This window comes from Opisthocomus hoazin, chromosome 1, assembly GCF_030867145.1.
Source record: "Opisthocomus hoazin isolate bOpiHoa1 chromosome 1, bOpiHoa1.hap1, whole genome shotgun sequence".
In the NCBI taxonomy this organism is placed as follows: domain Eukaryota; kingdom Metazoa; phylum Chordata; class Aves; order Opisthocomiformes; family Opisthocomidae; genus Opisthocomus; species Opisthocomus hoazin.
The window spans coordinates 65,097,209-65,113,775 of record NC_134414.1 but is presented as its reverse complement, the minus strand read 5'-3'; the positions used below and the strand labels follow the sequence as shown (position 1 = coordinate 65,113,775).

General features: G+C 36.3%; 1 protein-coding gene across 1 annotated transcript in view; it reads right to left on the bottom strand.

Annotated features, from left to right (window-relative positions):
• ITGBL1 (integrin subunit beta like 1) overlaps positions 1–16,567 on the bottom strand; it is a 163,738-nt gene that overhangs the window by 78,480 nt on the left and 68,691 nt on the right. The window contains exons 3-6 of the mRNA XM_075424326.1: positions 13,757–13,903; positions 9,683–9,805; positions 5,994–6,134; positions 3,199–3,339 (exon numbers count right to left, since the gene is read on the bottom strand). Coding sequence (XP_075280441.1) covers positions 3,199–3,339; positions 5,994–6,134; positions 9,683–9,805; positions 13,757–13,903 — 552 coding nt within the window. The remainder of the gene's footprint in view (positions 1–3,198; positions 3,340–5,993; positions 6,135–9,682; positions 9,806–13,756; positions 13,904–16,567) is intronic.

The following is a 16,567-nucleotide window of genomic DNA, read 5'->3' as shown; positions in this document are numbered from 1 at the left end:
CACTTGCATTTTAAGACTGGCTTATATCGTATTTCTAAAAGATATGTATTTATCAGTTCACAAGGAAACTTGAAAAGCGTTGAAGACTTCTTGTTTAGAGGGTAGATTTAGATTACTTACTAGGGAGAAATTCTTTACTGTGAGGGTGGTGAAGCACTGGAACAGGTTGCCCAGAGAAGCTGTGGATGCCCTGTCACTGAGAGTGTTCAAGACCAGGCTGGATGGGGCTTTGAGCAACCTCATCTAGTGGAAGGTGTCCCTGCCCATGGCAGGGGGGCTTGAACCAGATGATCTTCAAGGTTCCTTCCAACCCATACCATTCTATGACTCTATGATTCTGCATCTTTCTTTCATGTGTACCTGCTGACAGGCTGTGAATTGGACATACGTTCCCTAATCTGGAGAGATACCTATGAGAGGATGATGTGCTTTCATACAACATTTTCTTTGCTAGAGCCACAGCAAAGGAGCTAATGAGACGTGTGAATGTAGGAATTATATTATGGAAGTCTTTTTTCTCTCTATGTCAAGTCATGAAAACTATTCTCTCTTTAAAGGAAGTGAATCACTTTAATGTTGCGAACACCTCTGAAAGAAAGTCATTCAGAAACATACTGAAGAGCACTTCAGATGTTAAAAGGCTGCATTTGGTTGCCAATATGAGATATTGCAAATTGACAGTCACCCCAAGCCATATGAAGCTTCTGGAGGGAGCTGCTGTTGTGTGCTCTTGAGTCCTCACAGCAGGGCTGTCAATTCCTGTCATTAGTAGCTTATGAAATAAACAAAGCTTTTCATTCAGTTATAGTAAAACTCTTTACATGTAAACATGGTTTCCTATCATTTCAGTTTGCTACTCAGGACAATGTGATATCCTGTCTCTACCTATTAGGAAGGCAGAACAAGACAGTAAAATTTTTGTATCATCAGCTCCATTTGATGCAGGTTTTAAGAGAGATGGATTATTTTCCCTAATCTGACTAATCCCTCCGGGATTCATGCTAAATCAATTTACAAGCAATTGTGAGAAAAATTAGGAAATTTTGCAGACATGTGCACACTTCGTGCACTAAGTAAATTTATTTCACATAAACCAAGAAAAAAGCTGTCCAATTACAATTCTGCTAGTAAATCTTTAATTGCAGATTCTGTCTGTCTACAACAATAAACCACAGTTAATACTTCTGCATCTTGTCCATTTCTGAAACAGGACTAAACAGGAGGACTATAAGATATTGTTCACGCTGTTTCACATGAAAATGGAGAGATTTGCGTGACCTATTTGAGGAACAAATAATTGGATGGCCGCCTAAGGCTAAATCAGGCTTTTCTAAAACGTACAATTAAGAAATTTTACCAAAATTTTTGCTGATTAGGTAGAAAAACTAAGCTATACTTCAATGCGAGTTTTAGTTACATCAAACAAGCCATGAGTACCTCCTTTTGTATTTCTCATAAGGTTTGCTCACTTACAGTTATGCTTGTGTAACAAAGAACACTGCACCAGCCCATAATCCAATGTCAGATGGCAATATCTTCCCCTCAACTCCTTTGTAACCGTCCATGCTTTCTTACACTCTGCTTTCTACCACCTTTACCACCCTGGGCGGCAGCAGCAGTGGCAATACTGTCTGGGAAGGAGGGAATTTAAGCCTTGTTTCAGTGATGCAGCATTAGCTGTAAATGCCACAGGTTTGCTTTAATCAATGTAGGTTTGAAACTTTTGTGTTCACCCTTAACTACAAAACACATTTACTGTGTTGTTTTTTAACTTTGTGTTCCTTAGCTGATGCTGACATTTTGATCAGTCCCTGAGTGCTAAAAACGTACTCAGCAACACAGTAATACATTCAAATTTGACAACATCCCAACTCTATTCTCCTGCCGCTCTCATGGCTGTAGTTTTGCGTCTTTCCAGCTTATTAATTAAATAAACCTATATAACATTTGTAGGCAGCTGAAACAGTAGCAAGCAAATTAATTCACTGAAGGTTTTTAGAAATGCTTCGTTCTTTTTTATCCCCACAGTTTTATTAGCTAGTGATTCATCAATATTTATTTAAGAAAAACAAATCCACAACAGCAGAGAAACGTTTCACCTTTGTAAGAGGCAAAGAAGAAGCTAAGAATTTTATATATCATGGTTTTTTAGCCTTCTCTCCCTCTTACAGACAACTCCTATGATCTTTCTGTGAGGGATCTCTCATTCTCGTGATGGGATTAGAATATAGCACACCACTACTTTCCTTGATATGACTGCATTCTTCCAATTATTAATTAGGCCAGATCAGATTTCTACAGGACGCATTAGAGCTGACAACCTGTAATCTGTCAAGTCCCTTTGAAACCACTCTCACTTGTTTTTGCAGAGTTCTTGTGTATACAAATTGCATGCTGTGTATTGATCAAAGCCCTTCTCTCCTGCCCAGTATTAGCATCTTTAGCAGTAACAACACAAAATTATATGCAAGGTCTTGCTCAGACTCTCAGCTGGTGTTAGTTGATACATGGAGCATCGGTCTAAATATACTGCAAACCTTGGATGCACTGGATGGACTTATTATTCAACTAATTTGAATATAATGCTCTGAAGTACAAGTAGAATTAAAAATCAAGGTAAAAGTGTCTAAGATGTACAGTCAGTGATGCGTAGCTGCACCACTCATTCGTATTTTCCACAGAATGATGCTCTACTCGTTCTCAGGTCAATTGGTATTCTCAGGGTACTGTTTTTCATTAACTCACTTTTCCTCTAATTTCTTCCTCTTGCTTGTCCTCTCCCTGCCATATAACATGACATAAGAAATAACAATTGACCCACAAATTTCCAAATTTAAATTTCTCCAAGGAAGGATATCTGTATTTTTTTAATTTTCAAGCATTCTCCAATTTATGTTAGACTACACTGAAGACAAGACTATTAGAAGGCAGATGGGCACCTAAAAATATTTCATACTTACAGAATTTTTGTAAAAGGCATGGAAAAAAAGACATGTTTTAAGCAGGCTTTAGAATGGGAAACATTTTTTTTCACAGAATTATGTCTTTTAATTTAAAAAATCCAATCCCAAATAAACAGCTAAAGCGTGGTATATTTTAAGCTACAAAAATTGGAGTACTAAAGAAGAGCACGATCAGACCATTTGAATGCTTTTGTTCTAAAACTAGACATAAGTTCCTTTTATATGTATTATTTACCTGAACAGAAGTCATCAGAATATCTATCGTACACTGCTTTGCAGTTTCTTTCATCGCACTCACAAGTATCTCCATGAATATCTCCCCAGTCACCAGTTGGGTCCACATCATGGCATGTGCATTCCCCACACACACATGTGCCTAGGAAAGAGAAGGAAAAAAAAAAGATGAGAGAGACAAAGGTAGAATAGTAACTGAGCAATCTGAAGTAATAGTAGTTTGATTACAGGAATTTACACCTGTGAATTTTCTGCCCTCACAGGAGTGCAATGTCAAAGTTGCAAGTGTTAATCACGAGTGTATGCTCATCTCCTATGATTTAAAATCTTCTATGATTGCTTAGTAGTAATAGTAATAAAATAGTTGGCTTTCTATTCAAGTTTCTTTTTGCTGTTGAGTCTTGCCAGGAATCAACAGGAAAACACAGCGCACAGAACAGTCGTAAATCTTTGACATCAACAGTAATTTGCCCTGTCACTAATGACAATAAAAATCAGTGCTGTTTAAATGACTTGGACTTGGGCACAGTGGATAATTAAGGATTGTTAAAGTATAAACATTTAAACTAGCAGGAAATGCAATTTCAAATCCAACTGAAAATGCCTAGGAGGTGATTCTCTACCTAAGCAGAACGTCCGCACAGATCTACATGACAACCATACATTTTCACTTTTCCCAAGTCAATACTCAGGGTCACACCCTGGTGTTTGCAATAAGAAGGGAAATACTCATTGGGCACAGCCTTAACAATATACAGAGAATATGCATCCTACATACTTAGGAAAAGTCAGAACAAAAAAAGACATTCTCCTTATTTAGAAATCCAAATATGCTTCAGGGCCATAGACTCACTACTTTTCCTGAGATCTCAACAGGCACAAAGAAGCAGCCTAACCTTACAGATGCATGCAGTTCATTTCCTGGGGAGTAACTTCACCTTCTGCTACTCCACCATAGCCTTTGTCTTGTTATTCACATTACTCTGAACAATAAAATGCATTTGAGGACAACAGGGCAACATGACTAAAGAGTACATACAGGTATGGGCACATTCTCTGAAAAGAGAAGGCCTACACAATCATGCATGTGTGACCGTTACATGAAGTGGCAAGAGCTGTTTCCCTGTTTAGTGCTAAAGCCACCAAGACTGCGCTCAAGAATTTTGTACTTGGTTCTTTATACTTTCACAATTCAGTGACACTACTGAAGGAGAAGAAAAAAAAACCCAACAATAAGAAACCACAGAAAATGAGACAATTACTCTGGAGAGTGATTAATCGTCCCAGAAAAAAACTTTAAAGTGAATTTGGATCATCTGTCCTGGATAGCAGAATGCAAAACATCATCTCATCAAAGTTTTAAAAATCTGAAGGTTCACATCTGGTCTTAGCTGGTTGACTAGACAGTTGGTGGAAAAATATAGACAATATGTCCATCTTAGCACTGAAGGAGGCTAAACAGCAAGGTTAGCCTTGATGTTTAATTTTTAGAAGGCTCAAGACTGACAAGATGAACTGCACCTACATCACAAGATGTATAAACAAAGATAACTGTGTAAATAGGACTAAAGAGAGTAGAAATACTGTGTTGGAAAGCAACTTTATGTAGTCAGAAGCCTACAGAACTTTTGTGTGGATAAAATCACAAATACATGAAAGACTAAAAATATAGATATATGCCAGGAATGCATCTTTGTATAAGAGATTGTAGCTATTCAAAATATCAGCTATACTATTTATCCTCATTGCCCCCAACTACAGTTAAAGAAATACTTGCACATTAATATCTGAAATTTGAATAAGAAATTGCTTTGACAAGAAATTTCTTTCTCGGTGCAAACAAAACATCTGATCTGAAGCCACCTCGATATTTATTAATTCCAGAATTACATAAACTTTTTCACTGTTCAGGTCCCAAGACTAAAGAAGTGTACATGATCTCTGTATTTGAATCAGTCTTTCAAATTCCTCATAATTAAGCAAAAAGAGTTTTCTAAATGCTCTCAGGATAATTAGATGTTCACGTTATAGCAGGTTTTACCACTAGATATGTTTTTAAGAGAGGAAACAGTGACTTGCACTTATGTTCTACCGTAATTATTCTGGACTATTGCCAAAAAAATAAGTTTTTTTAACTCTTTGTTCAATGAAGCCAAATATAGCAGCTAATAAAAAGCAACCTTATTATATGGCAAAATGAGACATAAGCGTAACGTAAAATTAAAATTCTGGAAATTTGTGCAAATAGAACTTCATGTAGTTAGAAATACTGTGTGAAGTCTACCTTTCCAGCTTTGTATGCATTCCATAGCATTGTTATTGAACACTTCTTAGTTGTTTTTTCACTTTGCAGTGGAAACAAAAAGCTTTGTGTTTCCATTTTCCCTATTCATTTGTGGGTCCTTGGTCTTTAAGAGTGCATTGACATACAGTGCTGCTGGCCTTGCAACAGCAATCCACTCAAAGTCAAAAATCTGCTAATATGTTATTTTGCAGGACAGGTCTCTCACCAAAGAAGATGTACTGACAAATAATCCTTCCCAGTCTTACTGCAAAAATGAGGATGAGAACAACTTGGGTTGGCTTAATCTAAAAACAGGTGTGGATTTGTGTAAGTCTATACCTAAACACAGTTACTTACCCCACTCACTTGGAAACATATCCAGATCTGAAATAAGTGAGAACAAACCAGAAACTATCAGCAAACACAACCTCTGTCTTAGTGCAGAAAATGCATATTGTAAAACTAACACAACCTATATAAATATGCGTAGAAGGAACGTGCAAATGACACACCTCTGTTGCTGCAGATTTTGCCATCTGGAGATGTGCATCTTTTCTTGATCTCCCAGGGGGTAATGTCACACTGGAATTCACATTTATCTCCATGCCAACCAGCCTCACAGTAACAGTTTCCACAGTAACACTTTCCATGGCCTTAATCCAAAACAAATTTTATACAGTGAGAAAGAAGCAAGTTTTTAAAAGGCATTAACTATTTAACTGGTTTGATCTTTTATTTAAAAAACTTTAAGTGCTAGACTCAGAATAGAAACAACTTATAAACTGTATATGCCTACATAAAATAAAAGAAAGGATCTCTGCGTTATACTTTTCGCTGTCTGTTTTAGAACAAGTTTTCATTTAATCACAGATCTCTAATCAATAAGCACTAAGAAAATAACATCAATATTTTTATATTTGTAAGCTTAATTTTTGAAATGTTATAGGTAAATTTGGAAGATGGTAAATGTAACAGCTAAAATTTAAGCACAGCTTTAAATGTTAAGATATGACACACTTGCCCACTGTACTGCATGTCGAAGATAGCATTGTGTGTTCTTGACTCAGATAATTCCAGCACTGGAAACTTGATTTACTACAAACTGTCTACACAGTGTATGGCTTCCCATCTTACCTGTTGAGACAATTTTTGAACATGGATAAACCAGTTCATGAAACATAAGAACTAGTAAAATGAAGCTTTTAGATGTTTGTTTAACAAACCACACATCTCCTGAAAAGATAGTTGGGTCGTCTGAGGCTTCATGAAACTGGCTCCTGAACATTTTGATCCACTAAGGTACTTCTGCCATGTGCTTCAATGACACAGAGCATTTAAATTAAGTAGCTGCAACTCTTACTATTCTTAAAGCCATAAGTCAATTCTTTACTAGAAGGATCTTCTCCTTTTTTCCTTCTAGGTATGTCAAGCTTAGTAGACCAGGTTGTCTCTATCGAAGTCTAGTCAACTTATAGCCTTAGCTATCAAGAGCACAAATTTAGACCTGTGGACTAAAATTTTTTCCTGTTTTTACAACTACAGATGGAATTTTCATTACAATTGTTTGGTTACATGTGAAAAAATAGTAGAAGACAAAAATAACATCTTACTCAGATAACCAAACAACAAAAAGGGTCTAAAATATTGCTTATCACCAAAAGGTTGTTCTTGAACAGTGGACAAGAAATATAGGGAAAAGTGGTGAAGGAGTAAATTAATTTGATCTACTGGAAATTTTTGCAGATTAAAACATCACTACTTCATTCTTCACTCACACTTGTATAGTCCCCAAATGATTTACATTATACAATTTGCCACTACCTCTTGCCCTTGACTGAAGACACAATCACTCCATTAGAGCAAAAAAGTCTTAGATAAAAAAAGCTGAGGATCAGAATTTAATTTGCTATAAAACATGATACTTTATTAAAAATAAGCTGCAGCTTGATTCCAAAGTTTATGTAACCTCAAATAAAAAGTGATACATAGTCAACTGACTGATAAAAATCTAACTGAGGCTTCAAAAGCTTGCTATAACTTTGTAACTCTGCCCTACCTAAGAAGTGAATTGCTTAAAAATTGCAGTCCCCTTGTGCAAAGATTAAAATGCATGTTATCCATATCTCAGCATGGCATTGCGTGCTTTTCCAGGACGAAACCCCAGCTCACAGCTGCTGGCTTTAGAAACATGTGTGTAAACAGAATCTTTTGTTTTTTCATTGGTTTGATCCTCCTGAGTTGGCTTTCTTTGAAGACAAAAAAACCCTCCAAAACCTGTCTATACCTTCAAGGACAATCAAGGGAATGTAGCAGCTAAGTAGATGCTACACAAACTGTGAAAATATAACAGGTACTGATGGGGTTCACTTTGTCTGTGGAGAGTACCCATGGGCCATTTCTCACTAAGCAGAACTATATTGGAATGCCATTTTATTATTACTTAATAAAAAAAACTAAATTATTTCTGTGGTGGAAATTCTGTGGAAAGAAAGACGGGATAGAGGGTATCAAAGGAGACATCGGGATGGGAGAGAGAGGCCATAACCGGATAGGCATGTGGAGTCTTATTTTTCTGTGATGACATTATGTACTTTTGACCTTCAGTTCATATGCTGTCCATTTTTAATGCGTAAGCCCTGTTTCAACGTGTGGTTACGCACTGCAGAGGTTTGTTAGAAAGTAAAGCAAAATCTAACACTGACAAGCTACATGCGTAAGTTTTTCAGGTTGCAACCTAACAAAGCCAACCACACCACTAGTTTGTACTTTATATGTACTTTCGAAGGCTCCAAACCTTACATAAGGTATCAGAGCTTTTTATACTGATGAATCACAGACCTTAGAGACTTGAATCTACCATTTTTTTTTGTCCTTTTCCTTCTGCATACTTTGATTTCTGCACATGCATAAAACTAGTTTTTTGCAGAGATGCATCTGGTCTGTTTTGGAATATGGCACCATTAGATGAAACAAGGGGAAATAAAAGCAAAGAAAAACCTAACTTTATTAACCAGCATCAGCACAGGTGGGGGAAAAAAATATGAAAAAAAAGAACAGAAGGAGAATTTACTGGAACTAAATAAACAATATATTTTTACCATATTTGGTAGCATATGTAATGGTTACAAGTAAATAAATGGAAATGGGATCATTAGCATGTAAAAATTATTGCCCTCCACTCATTTTATTTTAGACAATTAGTGGAAATATTGTACTCTGCTGCTGGATTTGGACTTCAGAGGACCATTCTGTTTACCCTCATTTAAAATCCCTATCTAATCCTGTGCAAAAAAAGTTCTTTTTCCTTCAAATGCAATTTAATAAGTAGAAAATAATTTGTTCTTTGTGTAAGGATAAAGACAGACAAAGCTATTTTACACAAGTACTATCTCTTTATACACGCACATGCAGACCATGCACTATCAGGGTATGAATAGCCTAAAAGCAGTTCTGAATCCTCCTGTAGGCATACAGACACAGTGTGCATGTGTATAGCTTGATAAATATTTGTAGCATCTTATAGCTCAGGGACAAGCCTCCTTAGTAATACAGGCAACAACATTTATAAGGCCATAAATGGTATGTAGTACACAGTATTTAATTGCCAAATTCCTATCTTGTAATGAAATGGAAGCACAGTTTGAGTTTTGGTTGCTTTTCTATCTGTCAGCAGCGTTCACTCCATCTTATTCTCTTATCTTTCCTATCACAGGTGAAATTTTCTTCATTCATTCCTTTCCCTTTTTATCTCCTAAATTGTTTCTCAGTTTTCATCCTGCTTCTTTCTAATTTTTACTTCCTTGCCAAAATTCTTAACAATATATTTTTCTTTTGGTTTTTTTCTGTGTCCTCCATCTTGCCCTCTTCTGTGGCAAAAAGCATTCACATTTTTTGTAACCTGTCAAAGACAAACACACTAAGCTATGAATTACCTTAGTGAATTACCTTGTATAACCCTCTTTGCAATTCTTCAGAAAAGAGGAGGATGTCATAGGATTTCTTCCTTTAACCTCCTGCTTAGCTCATTTTTGTATCTGAAATTCCCACTTAAAACTTACAAGCTAAAATCTTGCAAGTATAGTTTCCTTTATTTTAAGTCCTACATTCAGTAAAGACATTTTGGAGGTCCGTACAGTTAAATGATTTTCTAACACCCTGTATTAATCTTCACTGTTCTTCTTGTACTCCCTGAAATACATACCTGTACAAATCTCGTCTGTCTCATCATCTATGCATTCTCTGTCATCACATTCACAAAATTTACCATAGACCAGTCCATTTCCTTCTGGGTTTGCACATTTACACCTGCCACACTGGCATGTGCCTGTAAACATTTAAGACAGTAGTCAATGACTGTAGTTTACGGAAAGAGTTTGATTAGTCCATCAAAGATGGTACATACCTACTTTGTTTCTGAGAAGGCTGAAATCTAATGATCATCCAGCCAAATAGACACATAAACAATCCATATCGACAAAAAGCCTAATCTTAGCTGTAAACAGACACGACATTCAAGTGGTTCTTTCTTAATAAGCAGCGTCATACTTTCCTAAGTAAAATTCACTCCTAGAGTTGTCTCTCTGGCTTCATTCACCTGAGGTGTGATGTCAGCTTCGGAAATTTTATATTCTGCCTACTGAAAGGAGAAAATTTAACTTAGTTATTTTCTCAAGAATGGAGCCTGGGTTTGTCCAGTTCCACAGCCATGTTACATGAGAGTAACAGGGCATGGCTACCGACACCTGAACATATGTCTGCCCAAGTTCACAGACTTCCTTTGCACTCCAGTCTCCAGGCCCATTTCTACAGTTACCATCTGAGGACCAAGATTTAAAAAGTTAAGCCTTGGAGAAAAAGACAGGAATCAAAGGAAGGAAACATTGATGACAAACATCTGCATGAAGAACTTATGATCAGATGTCAGGAAAAAAGGACACAATCTAGAAAGCAATTACCACAGCAATACATTAATTGTCAAACAGACAAGCTAATTGCGGAGAAACATATTCATAGCATCATTAAACAAACTGTACAAATTATAGTAGCATATTAACAATTTTACTGCAAAGTGTGTGTTAAAAGCATTAAACAACTAATTTTATGGTATTTACTAAAACTCTTGATAGTATTTTTTATTCATATTTTAATATCATTTTCACCACCCACCTGCCATTTGCACACCAATAGCTCTTTTTTCCCCAGTGATATTCTACATTACAAGTTATATCATTCATTTGAAGAATTGCAGAAATGTCTATAATATCATCTTTTTACTTCAGGACTTTGGTGCAATCTAACTTTCAGCATTTAGGGCTCATTTTTCTTCAGTTTGTGGGTGATACCTCAGAAAAGAGCAGAACTTGCAAGAAAGATAAGAGCTATAATAGACACTTGCTAGTTTGCCACAAGTAGGATGGGTTTTACTCATGTCAGACCAGTGAGTGGTTTGACAACTTGGGTCTGCCTGAGATTCTCCCTCAAGGCAAGTACCCCCAGGATTCCCAGATGCTTTGGAAGGTAGAGCTGGTTTTTCTCACAACATAAACCAGAACTGAAAACTTCCTGACATAAGGAAAAGCCAGAGAGATGCAAAGGGTAGAAATGGGTATTTAAACAGATCTTTCTTCTACCACCTCTGGTCTGGTTGCACATTTGCTACTTGGTCTTTTGAGTAGGGTTGCCCCCTCACCTCGGTGGCTGCCTTTCTAAAGGACCCACCCTACTAATCAAAAAAAAGTTTATTTAATTGCTCCCAGAGAAGAAAGAATCCCTCCTTTTCCTTCAGAAAGTCTATCTGACATCGAGTGCAGTTGCCAGGGCAAGTTACCTTCTCCTTCTCCTTCAGAATATTTTCTAGCTTGCAACATAATGCATGATAACATATAACAGCCGTAAATATACATGTTAAGGAGTTATAGAGTCAAAAAACAAAAAATACCATAAAATCACTTCAGAAAAAAATGTATTACCATGTCAGCTGTATAACGCATCCCTATTCCCTACTTCTATCACCTTCATTAAAATTGTAAGAGTAGGAACTTTGTGCAATACAATGTTAACTGGGGCCTTGCGGTCATCGGGCTTGCACAAGCTGTTTCAGCAGTCACTGGCATCATATGTCAGGAAGTATAAATTTAAAATAAAAGGAACTTAATTCACAAGATTCATACTCCTCACTTTACATTCATACATCTTCTAGCAAACATGGTTATTGACAGAAAAAAGCCCTCCAAAATAGAAGTTTTATGCTGATATTACACAACTAGTTTGCAGAAACCATTTTACATTTCACCATTACAAGTGCAGTACAAATTTTACTAAACATCTTATTAATCCAAACAAAGAACAGAAGAATAGAGCTCTGCAACACACATGGCCAATCTAAAAAAAAAGTGAACTTGAAAAACATTTGCAAGAGCTAACATAATAAAATAACAACAATACAACTGATAACGTAAGTTACAGAACTAGAATTATTTGCTACAATTAGTTGGAAAATAACTATAAACAAAAATATTGAGAAAAAATGTCTTGTTTACAGATAATTCCCAAACAGGAAAAAAGATAAAATGGTAAATTGATTCATAAATTGGGCATCTAAAGAGGTTCAGACAAACTGTGTCCTAAAAGTATCCATTCCTTCCCATCGACTAGAAGTGGAAATTGCTTGCACAGAGAATCTTGGTTTAGGTAGGATGCCTTAGTTGCTCTGACAAATGATTAGCAACAGTTCTGTCAGAAAAGTTAAATTTTAGCTAGATTTTTGTTGGTTCATGAAAAGAAGTACAATAAATGCTTCACAGTGCAATAAATGCTTAGCTGTGTGATGGCAGAGGGCTGGTTTTGCAACAGCTCATGTCATCGCTTCCGTTTTTTGGGCAATTGAAAAACAGAGCTCAGATCCCAAAGGCAATGTTGGCAGTGGATTGAAAGGCAATCCCATCAAGACAAAATATGTATAGTTGCAGCCCATCAGTTACCCCAAACTTGCCACCCAGTCTCACTGGAATTCCTGTCCTGTCTAACACCAGCAATACCATAAGCATTTATTCTTCTACTGATGTCACAAACACTCCGCTTTTAGCCACTTGAAGTGGTTGTTCAGCTATGTTGGTTTTCCTGTGAAAACTCAGTGATAAACAGACTGAGACCACTTCTAGTGAAGGAAAAAAAGAGAAAAAAAGGTCTTAACATTCTTGTTTAAGTACTTTGACCGATTGCAATGAGCTATGCTTATTTTTGAGAGTCTTTTTCTCATTTAGGTGTCTCTCATTTGTTAGCCAAAAATCATGAGTTTCATACAATCTATATTATTGTCATAAATGAAATGTTTTATAAATGAAATGTATCACTCAGTAAGCCGCATGCTTACAATTTTACATTAAATTGTTTTCACTTCTTGTTGTGAGATCCTAGCTTCTGTGTAAAAAGTCCCACAAATCCTTTTGATTCTTCGCCCATGTCAGCAACTACCTTGTGAGAAATTTAGTTGTATGAAAATGTATAGACGCAGACAGAAATTAAAGGCCAGCAATAATGAGCAGAGGTGGGGTTCTTGAAACATTCTCTCCCTTGGAGATCAAGGTAATGGAAAAACTGGAAGGCAGCTTCTGGTCTCAAACCTTGGCTGGTAGCAAATGCCCCCCAAAATTTTACCATTGTGCAGCGAAGGCTGTTTGTTCTTTTTTAAAAGGCTGTTTCTTTTTCCTTTGATATTTTTAAGGAGAGGGCTTCCTATTTACTTTAGGATGAGTTATAAAATTAAAGAATTAGAGAAAAGAGAGTTACAAAATCAGAAAAGTGAAGATGGAAGTACCCTACTAAAATGATTCATTAGATCTTCCACAACTGTTTTTAATAATCATTGTTACAACTCAGAATTGTGTCCAAAACTGTAGTTTATAAATGTCCTAAAAAAATATTTGCAAATGTCATTTCTGCATGCTATAAACACAAAAAAAATGACTTCACTTTCTGTGTTAATGCCATTACCACAACCTTTTCATGGCCAAAATACATCACACAGCCGTAGTTTCATTAACCTAAAACAGCTATGGATAAACTAGAGTACTAACGTAGGCATTCTGAATCCGTGCACATCATATGCACAGGAATAGGCCTAGAGCAAAACTAAGCATTTTAGTACACATACAGTTATTTCTCAATCTCTTGAAACATAGCCTACATAGTTGCTAATTACAAAAGAAAATACAGTGATCCTTAAGATAATACAGGGAGAACATCCAGCCTTCAAAAGCAACAAAAGACATCTTACCTGCACCAGAACAGATGATATCTTGAGAATTCTTACACATTTCATTGCTTTTCTTCCGTGTAAGATTGCAAGTAGTTGGATACTGACAAGCTTCACCATACCATCCTTCATCACATTTGCACTTCCCACAGTCACACTTCCCATGGCCTAGCAATGGAAGCAAAGAGTGTGTCGAGTCCTTTTTTTTATTCAGAAAGTGATAATTTCTGATCCAGCTTTTAAAATAGATTTCCAACAATTATCTTTTTAAATGAATATGATTAAGAGATTCACTTAACATAGTTCATATGCAGTTAAAAATAGAAACGAATAAATATGATCTTAAATATGAGGAGACACCTGAAATCACCATGACTGTGAAATCTAGTGTATGTTATTTTGATAGATCTACATATGAATGCTTATTTTAAGAAGGAATACAGAACTAAAACATCCTGTATGAACAACGGACTTTATTTCATCTCTTCTCACTCCCGTATTTGGCTACTGTTAACTATTATTAGCACAACAAAATTCCAAATGCAGAGACTCCATTGACTCTGTTGGCCAGCTGTAGGCAAAGAACACCTAGAAACTGCAGCCTGAGGATGCAGGATTAGCTATTATGATACAAACCCTGAAAAGGAGCGTGGAGTGGGCCAGCTACAGCAGCAAGCAGTAACTCCCTCATGCAGCAGCAGCTGCAGCTCCTGCCTCTACTGAAAGGTTCAAATCCTTCATCCTGAAGCCTCCTCTGGCTACGAGTTCCTCCAGCCCTCTCCCATCTGCTTAGACTCTACTTGGCTGCTGCTGCAAAACTGAATGTTATCTTTAAATATTGACACAATGTTAATAGTGCAGTATATTTTGCTACTCAAAGGAGTATATTTACTTGCAATTATTTGCCAAGTGTGAAGTATCTTAAAGACCCAATGCAATGATAGAAGGGATCATAATATTTTCTAGTTGTTAGTAGTTTTTATTATTACAGTTTGTATTCCTGAATACATAGTGATCTAATGATGTAGCTGTTATAATAATTCCTGTTTCTATTAAGGAATGTAGTGGGTGAATGTAGACAGAAGTTATCATTCTAAGTTGTTAAGACAAAATAACTAAGTCAAACAAAAGAAATCTTGGTCCTCAGCGAATAATTGGGATAAGTGTAGGATAAAAGAGACTCCTAAATAATTCTACTCCAGACAGCACGGCCTTGGGAGGACAGATACACTAAGCTACAGAGATAAAGAGGCACCAAGAGGGCAACAAGACCAGAGCAAAACAACCTGGAAGGACATGGTACATATGATCTTAGAACTCAGTTTGCACAGAAAGAAAGGTCAACCAGCGGACACTGGGATGAGGAGTGTAAGCCTTCATCTTAGGACCCCCAAAGACCACCCAAGAATGCTAACTGACATGCATGAAAGACATTAACATATGCTAATTAGTGCTCATAAAAGTCATGAATATGCTAAGCTTTTCTCAGAAATATAATGAATATGTGTCTTGTGATTGTATTTAACCTGAAATGACAGGGTGTTTGGCGCACACATTTGGAGGAGAGATCCCCCATGTGCCTGGCACTGTAATAAAGGATACCTGCTTAACAGTATACATTGTACTGTTAGGTTTTTACCGGATCTTTGAATCCAAGGCTGCTCAATCCATTAGGACATGGTATGCTAGCCTTCAATCAGTTGAATAATACATTGCTTTAAAATTGTAATATATCTAATAGCATGAAGAATTATAAAAGTAAGGAAAGTTTAAGTTTTTAAAAATTCTTTAGTTTTCTTTAAAAAAACCCAAATAGGCAGTTGAATTGGCAATATACACTATTTACGTTGCACACTGAATTCCAGGTGCAAATTTCTATCTCTTAATTCCTTAGCTTCCCTTTACAATTTTGGGTAGTAGATGTGAAAACATTTGCAAATCCTTTAAACTAGAATACTCAATTTTAAAATAAATATCATTTTAGTGTATATCTTGACAGAAGAAGGTTCTTTTCCAATCACTACATCACAAAAAATAGAATCTTATTGCAGTCTATTTTAAGTGCTTCTGTTGCCTGAAATTAGAGTCAACTGCCTGAAAATACAAGCCTAGTCTGCTGCCAATAAGGAGGAATTTAATTACTATTGTAAATAGAAAATTTTAAAGAGGAAGAGAAGTATCTTTTGTTGCTCAATAAAATTTTGTTTGCCTTCCAAGATGGTCCTAAGACAAGAAACAGTTCAATAGCTGAAAAAAATATAGTTCAAAAACATACGAGAGAATCATGTTAGTTCTTGTTTTAAAACAAGAGTTGCGACCTTAAAAATTGCTGACTAACTCTCTGTTGGTAAAGGACAGAGAAAAAAGAAGTAGGATATATAACACGTAACAAAACCCACTCTCGTGATCACTCTGCTTCACTGACAGACGACAGCATAAGCCACTCCAGAAAATGGTGATAAGTTCTAGGATAGCTTAAAAAAACCTAAAGACAAAACATAACCATCTCCCTATTTTCCTTCCTTTCAAAGACTGCTTATCATAATGACTTTGCATTTTCCATGTTAGGCAGTCTTGTGATTTAACAGTTTGATGCCTGCTGGTGAAGAAAAGATGTTCTAATAGAAGGAAGACTGATTTTCCTGTCCCCATGTCTAGATGACAGAGTAAGGCAGAAGTCACTGCTGGTTAGTACTGATGGTCCAGCAGCACTAACCTCTCGCAGTTAAGAGCGGCATTAATCTAACATACGGTGCATAAAGGAAAAAAATTATTTCATTTAAAATTCATACAGCCTTCTTAAAGAAAATTAATAAAAGACTTCCATGAGAG